The 14,555-nt window shown below is 42.6% G+C and overlaps 1 protein-coding gene across 1 annotated transcript in view; it reads right to left on the bottom strand.

The window, feature by feature from the left end:
• L3MBTL3 (L3MBTL histone methyl-lysine binding protein 3) overlaps nt 1-14,202 on the bottom strand; it is an 81,430-nt gene extending 67,228 nt beyond the window's left edge. Inside the window, 2 exon segments of the mRNA XM_037392377.1 lie at nt 5,862-5,973; nt 13,793-14,202. Of these exon segments, the coding sequence (XP_037248274.1) occupies nt 5,862-5,963 (102 nt within the window). The 5' untranslated portion in view covers nt 5,964-5,973; nt 13,793-14,202.
• Between the last annotated feature and the right edge of the window lie 353 nt (nt 14,203-14,555).

The following is a 14,555-nucleotide window of genomic DNA, read 5'->3' as shown; positions in this document are numbered from 1 at the left end:
TTGTGGCAAAATAGCATGTGATCACTTAAGTGAAGACTCTACCGTAACTACACATGAGGAAGCCCAATTAAAAATCCAAAGGCAAACCTAATTCTGGCATTTCTTGAATTTGGAGTTTTAGCAATTTTAACAGTGAAATTTCCTTTTTGGTCTTTCTTTTTCTAAACAAGCTAAAATCATTTTATGACAACGCAAACTTTTAACCAGAAATCTATGGCGATGAAGCATAGCATGAGCTAATGAACTTCATTAGACTGCAACAGAAGTTACTTCCATGTGGAAAAGACCAGGCCACTAGGTACACCTGCTGAGGCTCACATGTGGTCAGAGAACATCTATTCTGCCTTGCTTTCCCCTCCCTGTGCCACCTCTTACCAGCTTCCTTGAAGGGAATCTTAGCTTCTCTCTGGAATAATGCCTTCCCGGTGAAGGCAGTGATTTGACCAGTTCCCAGTTGCTGATGTTTCCCATGGACACTCTCAGGGACTCTCCCAAGAGAGAAATGCCTCTCCAGATACAAAGTGCAGCACATGCCACTGCGTGAGGACAGAAATAGCTCTGCACTAAAAAAGCACTGTACCTAGTTATTGCCTGAGACACTACTGGTATTTCTGACGTATAATCAGGTGAGAAAAAAAGTTGTTTTCAAAATGTTACTTATCTCAAGCAAGCTTGAACACAATTTCAAAAGGGGCAGGTGGACAGACGCACTTTATTGCTTGGAGTTGCTAGACCTATGCATCCAGCAACACTGTTACCTTCTGCACAACACAGCTGGAAATACAAAGCAACAGTGGCCATTATTCCACCATGCATATTCCACTGTTATAGCTGGTTTCCTATGATATTAGCTGCCCCACTTTATTTAAAGGTTAATTCCATCATCTTTTGTTTTGCTTTGTTGTTTTTTTCCATTCAAGCACAATTTGCAAGCTGAAAATAATGACCAAAATTCTGTCCATGCAGTATGTAACAGCTCACTTTCCAAACACAAGCACCAGAAAACTCATTACAGAGTACTTCTTAAACTTCTGTCACTGCATTAGGAAGTGACTGTAAATTATTACAGCTTTTCCAATTTAATGAGTACATTTAAATCGTGAAGTGATGGTGTTACTGTGTGCACTCAGCACAGATTAAAAAAAAAAAAGAAAAGGAAAAAAAGAAAAGTATTTCACATTTACATTCACACCATGCAGAGTAACTGGTAAGCACTGATGTTTTTCAGATGAGCATACATTACTCAGCCTGACACATGAAGGCATTCTGTAATTTGTAAACTATTTTAAACTCTACTGGAATTCAAGTTTTCTGTTTTATTTAAACATCTTGAAAGAACTAATATACAATGCTAAAATTTTTGTTCTCATTCTTTGGTGCATCATACTGTACAATTTTTAATTCTCCCTATTCCCTGTATAATTTGAAATCCTAGCATTTTCCAGAACCACTCACTATGTAGCTGTCACACAGCATGCTCAAAGCGGCTTTCAAGGAGTATTGACTATTTTCTGACTATTGTTGCTGAAGAGTTTCAATAAAATCTGTATGAGAATGTATTTCCACAGCCTTCTCCAACTACAGGTGACAAAAATCTAACAATTACACTGCCCAAAATCATAGGGAAAGAACGCTTTCAGCTTTTTACCAATGTGGGAACAGATGCAGACGTAAGAGACCATGGCATGGCTGAGCAGACAGGCTTGGTATCTGACCCGGCTCCCTTGCTTTGATTGGACTGGGAAGTCAGTGCCCTCTGGCGCAGCCCATCTCGGTAAAGTCCGGCAGGCATGAAACTGCCCATAGGACTTTGTAACAAAAAGAAATTACACAATTTCCTATTTCTGATTTAGTTGTTCTTCTATATCATAAAGAAAGTTAAATCTAAGCAATAATAAGAAAATACTGAGAAAATTTTACACTACTTAGAATAGTTTTCTTACCAGCTTTTATTCATAGAGGAACTTATATTCAGAAAAATGAAGTGGTTCTTGAAAAGAATGGTTGCTCAGATATACTTGCCTGATAATCTGAGGAGGCTGGATATTAATATAGCACACAAGAAAAGAGATTTCTTAAGCATGTCTCTGTGTGTGTGTGTATATATATATATATATAAATAAGTATGAAACTTCACCATGCAAGCAGTAAGGAGAAGCAAATGCCATCTGACTTACATGACTAAAAATAAGGACTTCAAGTAGGTAACTCCCAAAAAGTCTATATTAAAAAGCAGCATTTCAACATTTTGGTATATGCTTAACTCAAAGAATGCTCATACAATACAGTTTAACAAATCTGAGTGTTCAAAGAAAATCTTCCCCAGTATTTTATTAAGAGAAATGACTAAATGTGAGAATGTAAGCAATACATTGTCTGCAATGAATAGTTCAGCTATTGCTTATTATTTATTATAAAAAAAACAGGAACTCCAATCTATTACCAAGCTGTAAAAACAGAATCTTTGAATTTGTGCAGCTTGCTGCTAGAGGGTTTTCAGTGGATTTTTCAATTGCATTTCAATGTATATACATGGCAATGGTTTGGTATCTTTAGTGGAACAAGTCTATTATAATTTTTGAAAGATACATGCAAGCTTACAAGAAGTAACTGCTATGGTAATGCCATTTTCATTTTATTCTTCTTTCAGGAGAGAGTATCAAAACAGTTCAGGTAAACCATCCACATTAACCCTATTCTGAGAATTTGACAAAAAGTGTAACATATCATGATCACATTTACAGTTTCAAGGGATTAGTCACCCTTTTGACCATTTAGAAGCAGCCCTGAAAAATGAATTGTTACAATTACCTTGAAAGCTTAAAAATCCTTACTATTCTAATAGGTCAAATTTTTTGGTATCGATACAAGCACCTAGACTTTCACTGAGTCTTGATGCTCCCTGGTCCAGTGATCTCCTCAGGCCAATTCTGCCTTGTTAGATAATATTCTTCCTTCAGTCAGTGTTAGAATGGCTCCATTCAATTTCATCCAGTAACACCTTGCTTTTGCATTTAAAAAACCCAAAAAAAACAATAAACAAAAACAAAACCAGAATGAGCTGTCTGGCCAATTCTCTCTTTATCTTCCATCACTCTGGACACATTATCATCGCAGCTCTGACTGTGTCTTCCCTAATGCCTGGACCAAAAAAAAAGAATATCTGTCCAAAAACCAAGTACCTGTCTGTTTCTAAATAAAAATAATAATTAAAAAAAAAAAAAAAAAAAAAAAACACAAAGAGCAACCTTAAAATGAAGCTCATGCTTTCCTGAACAGGTCATAGTTAAGAATCTTCTTACGTGATTTCTCAAAGTTACCCTCCACTGCACCTCCCACTCCCCTCCTCTGCTTTGTATGGAACCTTTCCCATTCCTCTACTAATTAATGATCCAACCTTTGCTTTGGTTTTGTTTCTTTTGACATAGGGTAACCAGAACTGAACAAAGCATGTACCAGTGATTTATATGAGATTATTATATTTTCTGTATTGTTCCCTTTTGTATTTCTCTGACATTTCAATATTATGTTTGCCTTTCACACAATGTTGCTTATTAAAATAAAAAGGAATTTGAAAAGCCTGAACTGAAAGAAACAAAAGAACGAAAAAAATACAGAACTGGTCAGGGATGTGGAGGCTGATGATACAGGCTTGGCAGCAGCGACCATGAGATTTCAGTGAAGTCTGAAATCCTGAAAGAAGCAAAAGCAAGTACTGAAACAGCAGCACTGGCCTTCAGGAATGGAAGATTTTGGCTTGTTCACAGATCTGCTTGGCAGGATCATACGGGAGACTGCTTTAAAGGGCAAATAGGCCCAGGAAATCTGGATATATCTCCAGGGACTTCACACCAGGCAAGTAACGCATGCAAATCTGCAAGAAGTTAAGTAAATGTGGACGAAAGCCAACATGAATGAACTAGGGACTCCTGACTTTGTCCAAATGGAAAAAGAGGTAAGCAGAAGGTTAAACAGGGGAAACATTATACAGAGAAGGTATATAGTGATATCGCTGCGGTGTACAATGATGGAAGTGGGAAACCCAAAGCTCAGCTGCAGAAGAAACCAGCAAAGGCAACAAGAAAGGCTTCTCTATGTGTAGAAGCAGCAAAAGTAAATCACATTGGAGGGAGTGGCTGATAAAACTGAAGGGCTACGTTGCTATTCAGAAAGACCCTGACATGCTGAAAAAATGGCTAACAAGATCTCATGAAGGTCTACAACCAAAAGCATGCACAAGGCCCTGCACCTGGGACAGAACAGCTGCATGCACTAGTACAGCCTGGGGGCAGACTATTTGAAAGCAACTTTGCAGAAGATGTCCTGTGAGTTGAACATGAGTCAGCAATGTGCCTGGGCAGCAAAGGCAGCCGTGAGCACCCAGGGCTGCTTTAGCAAGAGCGTAGCCAGTGAGTCGAGGGAACTGATTATTCACTGATTATTCGCCTCTGTTTAATTCTGATGAGACTATATACGGACCACTGTGTCCAGCATAAGAAAGACACTGACATACTGAAGCAGGTCCAGTGGATGGCCACTAAAACAAAGAGGGACTGTAGCAAATGACATGCAAGGAGAAGCTGAGCAAACTTGTTTGCTTGCTCTCAACAGAGGAGAGATTTTACTGCTGTCTTCCAGTAGTTAATGGGAGGATAGAGAGGGGATGGAGCCAGGTTCTCCTCAGCTGTGCACAGTGAAAGGACTAAAGACAACATGCACAAGCTGCAAAAGGGGAAATTCCAACAAAGTATCTATAAAAAGAAAAAAATCACTATGAGGGTGGTCAAATGTTGGAACAGGCTGCCCAGAGAGATTGTGGTATCTCCAACCCTGGAGACAACTAAATCCGTACTGGACTTGGCCCTGAGCAACCTCAGTCAAGTTGGCCTGAGGTGCTCCGAGGTGGTGCTCTGAGGTCTGTTCTAAAGAAAATTATTCTGTGATTCTATTCTATGGTTGTGTGATTTACAAAAAACAACACAAAAACACACTCACAACATGTATGTCCTGAATTTCAAACACTTTTTGACTCTTCAACAACAGAAATTGTTGCACAGGCACAACAGTATATGAAGTTCTTTTAAAAAACATATTTTCTTGTGAGATTCTTTTTAAAACATAAACTATGAGAAAACCTCATCAATGTTAGTCTAAATGGAATGATATGAAAATATTGACTAAAATCAACAGGAAATAGGTGCAAGGAAGTCTCTAATATTGAAACTGTATTTTTAGCTAATACAACATAAGACATCTTCTGACAACACATTAAAAAGTATCACATAAATTTTTAAAAAATATATATTTTGAAAACAAAATTGTTATCATTTACTTCAGTAAATACCACCAGTGTGACAAATGTAATTAGAAGTACTGTTCTGCTATCATTCAAATTTCTAAACTATACCAAGCTCAGATGCACTCACTTTATTCATTTTTCTAGGCACCCACATGACAAAAGCATAGCAAAAATAAACTATTTTTAGAAATAAAAAGAACTAAGAATATGAGACTGTCAGAGTCAATGACAGTATAAAGATTCTTAATGATACAGTAATATAATGCTCTAAGTGGACTGTATTTTCACACTTTTCTTTTGGATTTTGTGCACTTGATTACTTCTGTCTATATAGTGAGGCTGTGCTAATTTATGCCTTCCTACAGGGATGACGGCTGTCTGTGCCAGCACCAGAAACTGAATCAAGAAACTCCAGAGCTAAAAGGTAACAGGCTACATTAACTCAAGAGCTGCGATTCATGTTTTATTCATAAAAGCAGATACCTACATACCAGCTTGTGAAATGCATTCTTTTGCCATTTAACGTTTTTATTTCGCTTATTAAAAAAATTATGTATCTTACCTTTAGGTCACTTCCTGGCAAAGTACCTATGCCATCCTTCCAGTCCATAGCACTAAATACATCAAACTCTTGACCATTTCCACTAGAAGCAGATTCATTCATGATGCATGTACTAAAAAAAAAAAAAAAAATTAAAAAATAAAAAGATTTTATCTGAAAATGCTGTAAGTGGTTTAATGCTTTTATCGCTGGGCATTTCTTCAAATGTACTTCATAGATTAACATCCATGCTTCCCTCAGCACACTGGCAATGTGGACAACTGATGACAATGCTGGTAATATACACTAATGTAAGACAAGCAAGGCAAAACCTTTTGAAAATCTTAAAGAAATAATACTTGTTTTACACATGAGGAGGCTATTAACAAGGCTGCACTGCAAAGAAATTAAAAACTTCAAACTGCAAAGAAACTGACATGGGGAAAACACCTCAAGTACACCTAGGAAAAACATTTGTTCTGGGGAAGGCAAGACATGAGTGCATGCCTATAATAAATACATTAGGCACTGATTAATAGAACTGCTTTCCCTTAATATCAGATAACATGCTGATGTGAATGCTTCACCCAAGTTCAAATTAAAATTTCAAAATTAATTTGAAACTGTCTCATTTTCACCATCTGACTCAAGACACCCAAATATTCCTGGTCTGTTTCCATATGTTTTCACTAAATTTTTATTTGCATTTGTGAAATTTATTTACATGTAGGTTAGAACATATACACCAGAGAAAACTACTGCTTTGCAAGACTATTTTATTGGATCCCTCTGTTTCAGAACAGTGAAATGAGAGGAAAAGAATATTTATCTTCAGAAATAGTGGATTTGAACACCCTCTTCTGTGATGAGTTTAACCCAAATAATTTGCACAAGCAAGAGAGGTATATAAGACCTGCCACTGACCCTGAGCTTTGGCCCACCACTTGTCATTGCCACAAAGATGGCACCAGTTGCACTGACCTGCAGATGTTTCTCACAGCCAGTTGTGACTACCACCAACTTCTTCCTTTCTACTTCTTACAAACCCAGCGATCTTTAAAACTGTGGCCTGGCACCTAGTTTATTATTTGTTCAATGTAAAATCTGACTCATTCATTTTCTTTCTGAAGAACTACTGCGTTATGCTTAGCAGCTGAAATAATATGCAGTAAAATTAGCACTGTCTTTGGTTTGTGAACTATTAGCAAAAGCTCACCCCTTTTCAAATTTACACTTTCTGAACTTTTTTAACAAACACTTTCCAAGTCTCATACACCGTCTGCAGACTGCAAACTTTTGCTGCAAGTATCAGTAATTGAAATTCAAATGGGTAGAGAGATTCCTCAGTGCTTGACCTTGTTTTCTAAAATCTAATTTCTAAGTGAGGTCCCACTCCCAAAATCAGCAAATATCTATTAATACTCTCTGGAAATTTGGAATTTTCACAAAAAAGAATGAGTGGTATTTGTTCACTCACAGATAACAGAAAAAGATGCAAACCAAGCAGAACTCAGGTTGTCGTGAAGCTTTTTACCGAAAGTTTGAGAAGAAAAATGCTTAGCTAGTTGTCTGACGTGAAAAATAATCAAATTTACTTTTTTTTCATCAAAAAAATCTAAGAATCACTGTAACACCACCACTACAGACAGATACTGCTTTGGGTTTGGGTCTACAATGTGGACTCCCTTGTATTTCTCTTTGGGTTCCTCTTTTCTTTCCTCCTCAACTCTTTAAAACCCTGAGCAACACCTTACTCCAGAAGTACTTTCACTACACAGTATCAGGCTAACAGGAGCTGGACGTCAGTCAGTAACCACTGCCTGAAGTGAAAGTTTCTGCATTCCCCTTCATTTCATACGATGGGTAGGGTTCACAGAAGGGGCTTTGAGAAAACTTCATGTATTTCACATGACAAGTTTGAAGTAAGAAAAACCACATGATTCAATGGGTCTTCTCCATCTCTAATTTCATTAGTTCTCTATGAGAAAGTATTGAAAACCATACTGTTAATGCACAAAAACTCGTATGTCAATAAATCTAAATTAATTCAGTGCAAATGGATAAATTCTCCAAAGCCACAGAGCTTATCTTTTAAAATCACTCCCAGGCAAAATCCACCACCTCACCTCAGGGCACCTCCTGCAATACAACTTGGATGATCTCTGTTTGATCCAAGAGCACAGTACATCGCAGAGCTCAAGCCCACCAAGCATCCAGCTTCCACACCACAGCAGACCAACTCAAGCAGGCTTCCACCAAACTGAGCTGCAGCACAATGGCATGGGCCTTCTCTCAAGAACACAAAACCCAAGTTGCTAAGGAGTAGCTGAGAAATTGGATCTATCCAGAAACCCATGAAATTTTAAGGACCTGAAACATGCTGGTTGAAGCACACTGGCATAACGAGCCCGCTGCTATTAGCCTGGCTAATCAAAGGCAAAGCTGTGTCTGCATTAACTGAAGTTTCTAAGTAATCTTAAACCACCACCCTACTTAGAGGACATTTCACTCAGCCCTCTTATAAAAAACATGTTCCAACCATTTCTGCAGAAGGCATGACAGAAGATGGGAAGAGACTTGGGAGGCTGTGGTGAAATGTTTCCTCGCAGCGGCTGCTGTCCCATGGAGCAAGGCGCAGTGGACAGCTGCTCCAGCAGATGCTGGCATCTCTGATAGTGCCACTCTCATTATAGACAGTTTTTAACAGAAACAGTTGGGGAAAAAATGACATGGAGGAAAAAAAAAAAAACTTAGAGCCTATCCTACTCAGGCAAGATGTAAACTGTAAAAGTTAAAAAAAAAATTGTTAACAGAAATGTTCAGGGTGTATTTCTCAGAAGAAAACATACAGATTTTAATTTAGTTACACCTAACAGAGTTTCCTCAAGTAACAATCTGTAATAATGATACATTCTACTGTTTGATAAGGTATTAATTGTTGTTTTCCTTTTAAAATTAACTCAGCATCAAAGGCATGATCTGTACATTCCCATTCTGCAGGCTACAGAAGTGTTCCTGGTAGGGATAAAAAGGTCACAGGGCAATGCAGATAGAAATGAATTTACCAAAAGGAATTACATTTAACAAAATATCTGTTTCCAGCTTTGCTGAGTTTGAACACATCAAAGATAGGGCTATATCCCTCTACTAATGATAATAAGGAGGGAGATGGAGACCAATTAAATTGTTACAGCAATGAGGTACTAAAAAAGGATTAAATCATCGCAATATATATATCTAAATCACAGAACAAAGAAAACTACAGAATGCCTTATCTGCTCATTTTCATTTTCGTTTCTAAAGCTCTGATGTAGTTCTCTGAACTAGTATAACTCCATCCATAATGATTTCATTAACTATCATTCCTGTTGCTATGCTTCCAGAACAGTAGTAAAAATACTAGATGAATAAGGGGCAAAGTAACTGCAGTACTCTCCTTATGCCTGCCACATTCTGAATGCCATCCGATGTGACGGAAAGGACATGACAGTAACAACTTGGAATAGTCATCTTCCAAAAGCATCTCCAAAATCCACTATTAAGGATGTACCTGTATCTCAGTCTTTACAGCCATAAGCTATAACATTTATAGAGGAGTGTGCTGCATGTTAATACTTCAACATTAACTTTTAGACATATATAATAAATTCATTAGAATAAGCAAGCATATAAAATAAGATTAGACACATCCTTTAGAAAGACCTTCATTTTTACCAACTGGCTCAACAATAAATGAGTATCTCACAGAGGAGATACTTAATAACAGCACTAAAAATGAGATCGTTTCATCTGGCAAAAGACTCTCTAAAGATGTAAAGCAAAGAAACAGGAGAGAATACGCCAATTAAACTTACAAGTAGTTTTTGAAGTAATTATAGGGTTATGTACTGAATATGTCAAAAAGTAATAATACAATTCTTTCTTTCAGTCACTGCTTTAAAAAACTACCTGACGTCTACTCAAATTTTGCAAATCTAAAATGCCACCTGTGAAATGTCCGTATTTCTAGCCAGCAGGGCCAACTCAACACCAGGTCACCAGTCTTTTCTTTGTGTTATTTTTATCTTAACTTTTTAGGACTTCTGTAGCCACAAAGACAGGACAGACTAACAGATTTGCCCCACGCTGGTCCTCTCCCCAGCCGACAGCTCCTGCAAAGAGAAGCAAAACTGGGCATGTGAAGCCAGAGGAGGTCTCAGCAAGTGGCACCAAGGAGGATGATGATAAGGTGATGTCCTTATGGAGCCAAGCCATGGACCCTCTTCCCCACAGGGCTGCATGAAACCAGTGCTGATGGATGTTCACAAAAGCAACAGATGCGGTTTTTGTCTTAATACCATAGACGGGTATTTTGGGCATCTCCAAGTAGGAGGCTGCTTGGTATAGCACCCATGGGCGACAGGGACATATTTTCCCTCCCCACACAATAAATCCGGAAAATAAATCAGGAAGTGGATCAGATGGGGACAATTCTGTACCAGAGCTGCAAATACACTAGCTTCTAGGCACCAGGATCCTGACAAGTGGATACTCACCTTCAGCTCTACTGAACATGTAAGAATGTGAATACTACCAGGGCTGACTTGTTACACCACCAGAACCAGAGGAGCAGAATTACCCCTCGCAATGTAAGCTCCCTCTATTTCGTACGGATTTTGTATTAAGCTAGCTTCATAATGACAGCAAAAGCAGAGCCAAACTGACTGTAAACCCACTGGGGTGAGTCCTGCTTTTCTCCTTGCAGTCCTTTCTTTGAGCTGGGTACACCTCACACTTGTCTCTTTCTCATCCTTCATCTTTTGCACCTGATTCTTCACTTAAAGAAAAACAACCACAACAAGAACAGTGCAGGAAATAGTAAAATGCTTTGAGGCTATCCACCACATTCCAATATGTGCTTTGTTTTGTATCCATTTCATGATTCAATTATTTTAATGTTTCATTAAAAGAAGTATCTGCAGATCACACATTTCCTTCAAAACCTCATTTTTTGCTGTTTAGGAATTACTTCATGTAGTTCCTGCCATGTTTCTAGTCCATGTGCTGAAGAGTTGTTCAAGTAAATTTCTCTATTTTGCCTGTTGCTCATACAGTTTAAAATAACTTACTTGTAATAAAGATGAGATATATAGCTTATACATGTGTTCACAAAGGAACCACGGCTTAAAATTCTTTGCCATTCTTGACACTTGTAACAGAAAATGGACCAGATTTCCTACTGATGATGTCCCTTTAGCATTATTTCCTCTTATTTTATGTGGCTACTCTTCTGTCTGCGAGATCCTCCAGGGATACTGTGTATGTTTGTTCCTCCTTCCCAATACTTCAGCTTAAAACTTCTTTCTCACAGAAAGAATCTGGCCACATACACATTACAAAATGCTGTGGACCCTGAGTCTGCACCAGTGCTAAAGGAGGTTCACGCTGTCCTTGCTTGAGTCTGGTCCTTGTCAGTGAGCTAACACAAGTACTGCCATACCATTGCTAGAAACTGGGTAACACAGTTGCACACAGCATTTATCTACCACCACATTTTCAAATATCCACAGAACACTGTAACAACAATAGTTACCCAATACCAAAGCTACACCATATTCTAATTAAACTTACCAATAACAACTTTTGGTTGTTTTTTTTACCTCACGCTGAAGAAGTATTTCCTCCGCAACGCTTTCATGACTCCTTTATTTCTGTTACTGTCTGTGCAGCCCTGAGTGGAGATTTAACCTACTCAGATAGTAAGACCTGAGTACAACTCTGAAATCCTGTGGCTTAATTTCTCTTAATTCCTTGAACCAGGCACAGAAAGTTACAGAAAACTGCATTTGTTTATCTGTGCCTCCATCCCTTCCCTGTGCAGACACCTCTGAGAACTGTGACGCACCAAATCTTCACGCCGAGTATCACCTGACTTATTTCAAATTGTTATTTCCTTCCCCGAGTTAATTCAATACACATCTGAACACTCCTTTTGTCTGACTCACGCCCTCCTCTTCTGCCAGTTCTCAGCAGCTTCCATGAGCTCTGCTGTCCTTATACAATTAATTCACCTTCTTCTAGCTCCTAAATGTGCTCAGCAGGTTACTGCATTTACAGTTTCCCTTCTCTCCAATTCATGAAGAGCTCGTATCTCCCATTGTGATGAGCGGTCCTACTACTGGAGGACTAATAAGCCACCACTACAGAGATGCTATCGCTTTCTTCGGTAAGCCCCGTGCCAGGTAATCTCACTGGTTCCTCACACCCATCACTCACCATCCACCACCCTACCGAAGAGCACTATTAAAAAACTCATGAGTAAATGGAATAGCCCACAAAAAGTCAACCATCTTACTTTATAGAACAGGTGTTGCCCTGTGAAACTAACAAGTCAAGAGGAAAAGGACTTGCCACATAATCATTTTCCTTAGTTATTAGAACTTTCGAAGGCAGCACTCTAGAAAAATTCATTAAACTGAAGGTGAAACGCACCACTGCAACAAAAAACGGAGTTCACTGCAATTGCCCAAGTGACAACAAAACCCAAGATCACTGCTTCAGCCACCTTCATTAGAGCACCAGTTCACGAGAAGCCCAACTGGACCATAAAGCCACTGAAGTCACATCTGGAAAAATCCAGCACCCAGCACACCCCAACTGAAGCAGGGTGGTGTTACTGCCTTCAGCCGCTAGTTTCAGGGAGTTTCTCTCTTAGAGATGTTCATCATACAAACTTCTGGGAACGTGGTAACTTCCTTGGTGAAATGTACTGGTTTTCTGAACAGCTTTTATATTCCCATTACAAAAACTGGGTTACGATCCCGAACACGGACTATTTCCTAAAACGATGCACGCCAAAGTTTTTCCATCACAAGTTTCATTGATGCTCATCACCTGGTATCTAGCACAGAGCGAGCATCCATTCGCGAGCGGAAACAACCAGCAGAAACGGTCGGCCCTGGGCCACCCGACTCTATGAGGGAAACCAAAAAGAAACCCAGAACAGCACAAAACCGAAAACACAACTCGCGGTTCCATTTGCGCTTCCGCTGCAAGGCTGGCACACGCCACGCCGTTAGGCACAGGTAATCAGAAGAAAGGGAGGAGGCTGCGACCCTCACCGCCCGCCGGCTGCCGCATCTCCCCGGGCCTCCCTCCCACGCAGCGCCTGCTCCCCGGGGCTCACACCGCGCGCCCGGGTGGGACAAGTGACACGGCCGCGGGGCGCGCCCCCCGCCGCTCCCCGCGCAGCCCGTGAGCCCGGCCCACCCGCGGCGGCCCCCGGCGCCGCTGGGCCCCGGCCGCGGCCGCCCCGGAGCCGGCCCTCCCGCCCGCACGGCGCGGCGGAGCGGCGCGGCAGCCGGAACGCGGCGGCGAGGCCCGGCGGGCGCGGCCGCCGCTCCCCGGCGCCGGCAGCCCGCGGCCTACCGCCAGAGGTCCCTCCTTGGCCAGTTTTGCGGCGTGTTTTTGCTGCACTTGAAACTTTATGGAGAAAACCCGGGCTCAGGTCCGCGTCTTCCCCGGGCTCGGGCAGAACCACCGAGACAAAAGCGCCCGCCCGCCCGTCCCGGCCGGCTCCTCGGGGGGAGCGCTCGGGGAAAGTGCTTCTCAAGTTGCTCCGTTTCTTTCCCGAATTTGGCTTTTTTTTCTTTCCCCCACGCCCCGGGCAATTCAGTCGAGCGGGAGGAGAGTGCCCCCCGGCCCCGGCGTGGGGGCGGCGGCGGGGGCGAGCGCGGTGCGGGCGGGGGTGGGAGAGGAACTGGGTGTTAAGTGTTCCTGAGGAAGTTGCACAACGAGAGAGGGACTCCGCTTGTTTACCGGGTCCTTTGGTTTTTTTTCCTCCCGCCCCCCCTCCAACCCCCACCCCTACCCCACCCTCCCCGAGACCGGGATCCGGGAAAAGGAGGCTGTCTCCGCGTGGAAAGGAAAAAAAAAAATAAAAAGCGTAAAAAAAAAAAGAAGAGAAACGTTACCTTCTCCTCCCTCCTCCCCTCCCCCAGCGCGGAGGAGGAGGAGGAGGAGAGGGGCGAGTTCTTTTTTTTCTAGGGGGCTGCGGGGGTTTGCTCCCCGGCCGCTCGCAGCCGATCCCCGGGCATCCCTCGGCGGCGGAGTCACCCCTTCCCGCGGGAGGGGCCGGCACACGCCGCCTCCCCGGAGAGCTCGCCCCTGCCCGGCCCGCAGCCTCCAGCGCCCGGCCCCGCGCAGCAACTTTTTCTCTCACGCTCTCGTGTGCGCCCGCTCCGACGGGGAGGGGGGAAAAAACATGGGGGTGGGGAACGGGCTCCGCTGCGGCCCCGACGCGGCGCCCCGCGCCCCGGGCGCTACAGCCCCGGCGGCCTCTCCCCGGCCCCGGCCAGGGGCGGGCGGCCGCTCCGCGGGAGCGCCTTCCCGTCGTCCGCCGCTCCCCCCACCCTCCCAAAATCGCTTTCCGCCTCCCGCCGCCGAAAAAACACCGCCTCGCACACGTTAGCGAGAACAAGTGTGCCTGTATCCTGTTGTTGCATGCACCGGCTGCGGAGACGGGGAGAGACGGGCGTGTGCGCGGGGGCCGCTCCCCCACCCCGGCCGCACTTCAGGCGCGAGCGCGCAACTTAACAGAAAAGCCGTGACCTAGTCCCTGCCCCTGCCCCCCCATCCTCGGCAAAATACGCACTCACGTGTATGTGCACTCACATACACCGCCGGCACGCCGGGGCCGGCCTCCGGCAGCCCCCCGGGCCAGCCCGCGCAGCCGGC

The sequence above is a fragment of the Falco rusticolus genome, chromosome 6, assembly GCF_015220075.1.
Source record: "Falco rusticolus isolate bFalRus1 chromosome 6, bFalRus1.pri, whole genome shotgun sequence".
NCBI lineage: Eukaryota > Metazoa > Chordata > Aves > Falconiformes > Falconidae > Falco > Falco rusticolus.
This window is presented reverse-complemented; position numbering and strand designations above follow the sequence as displayed.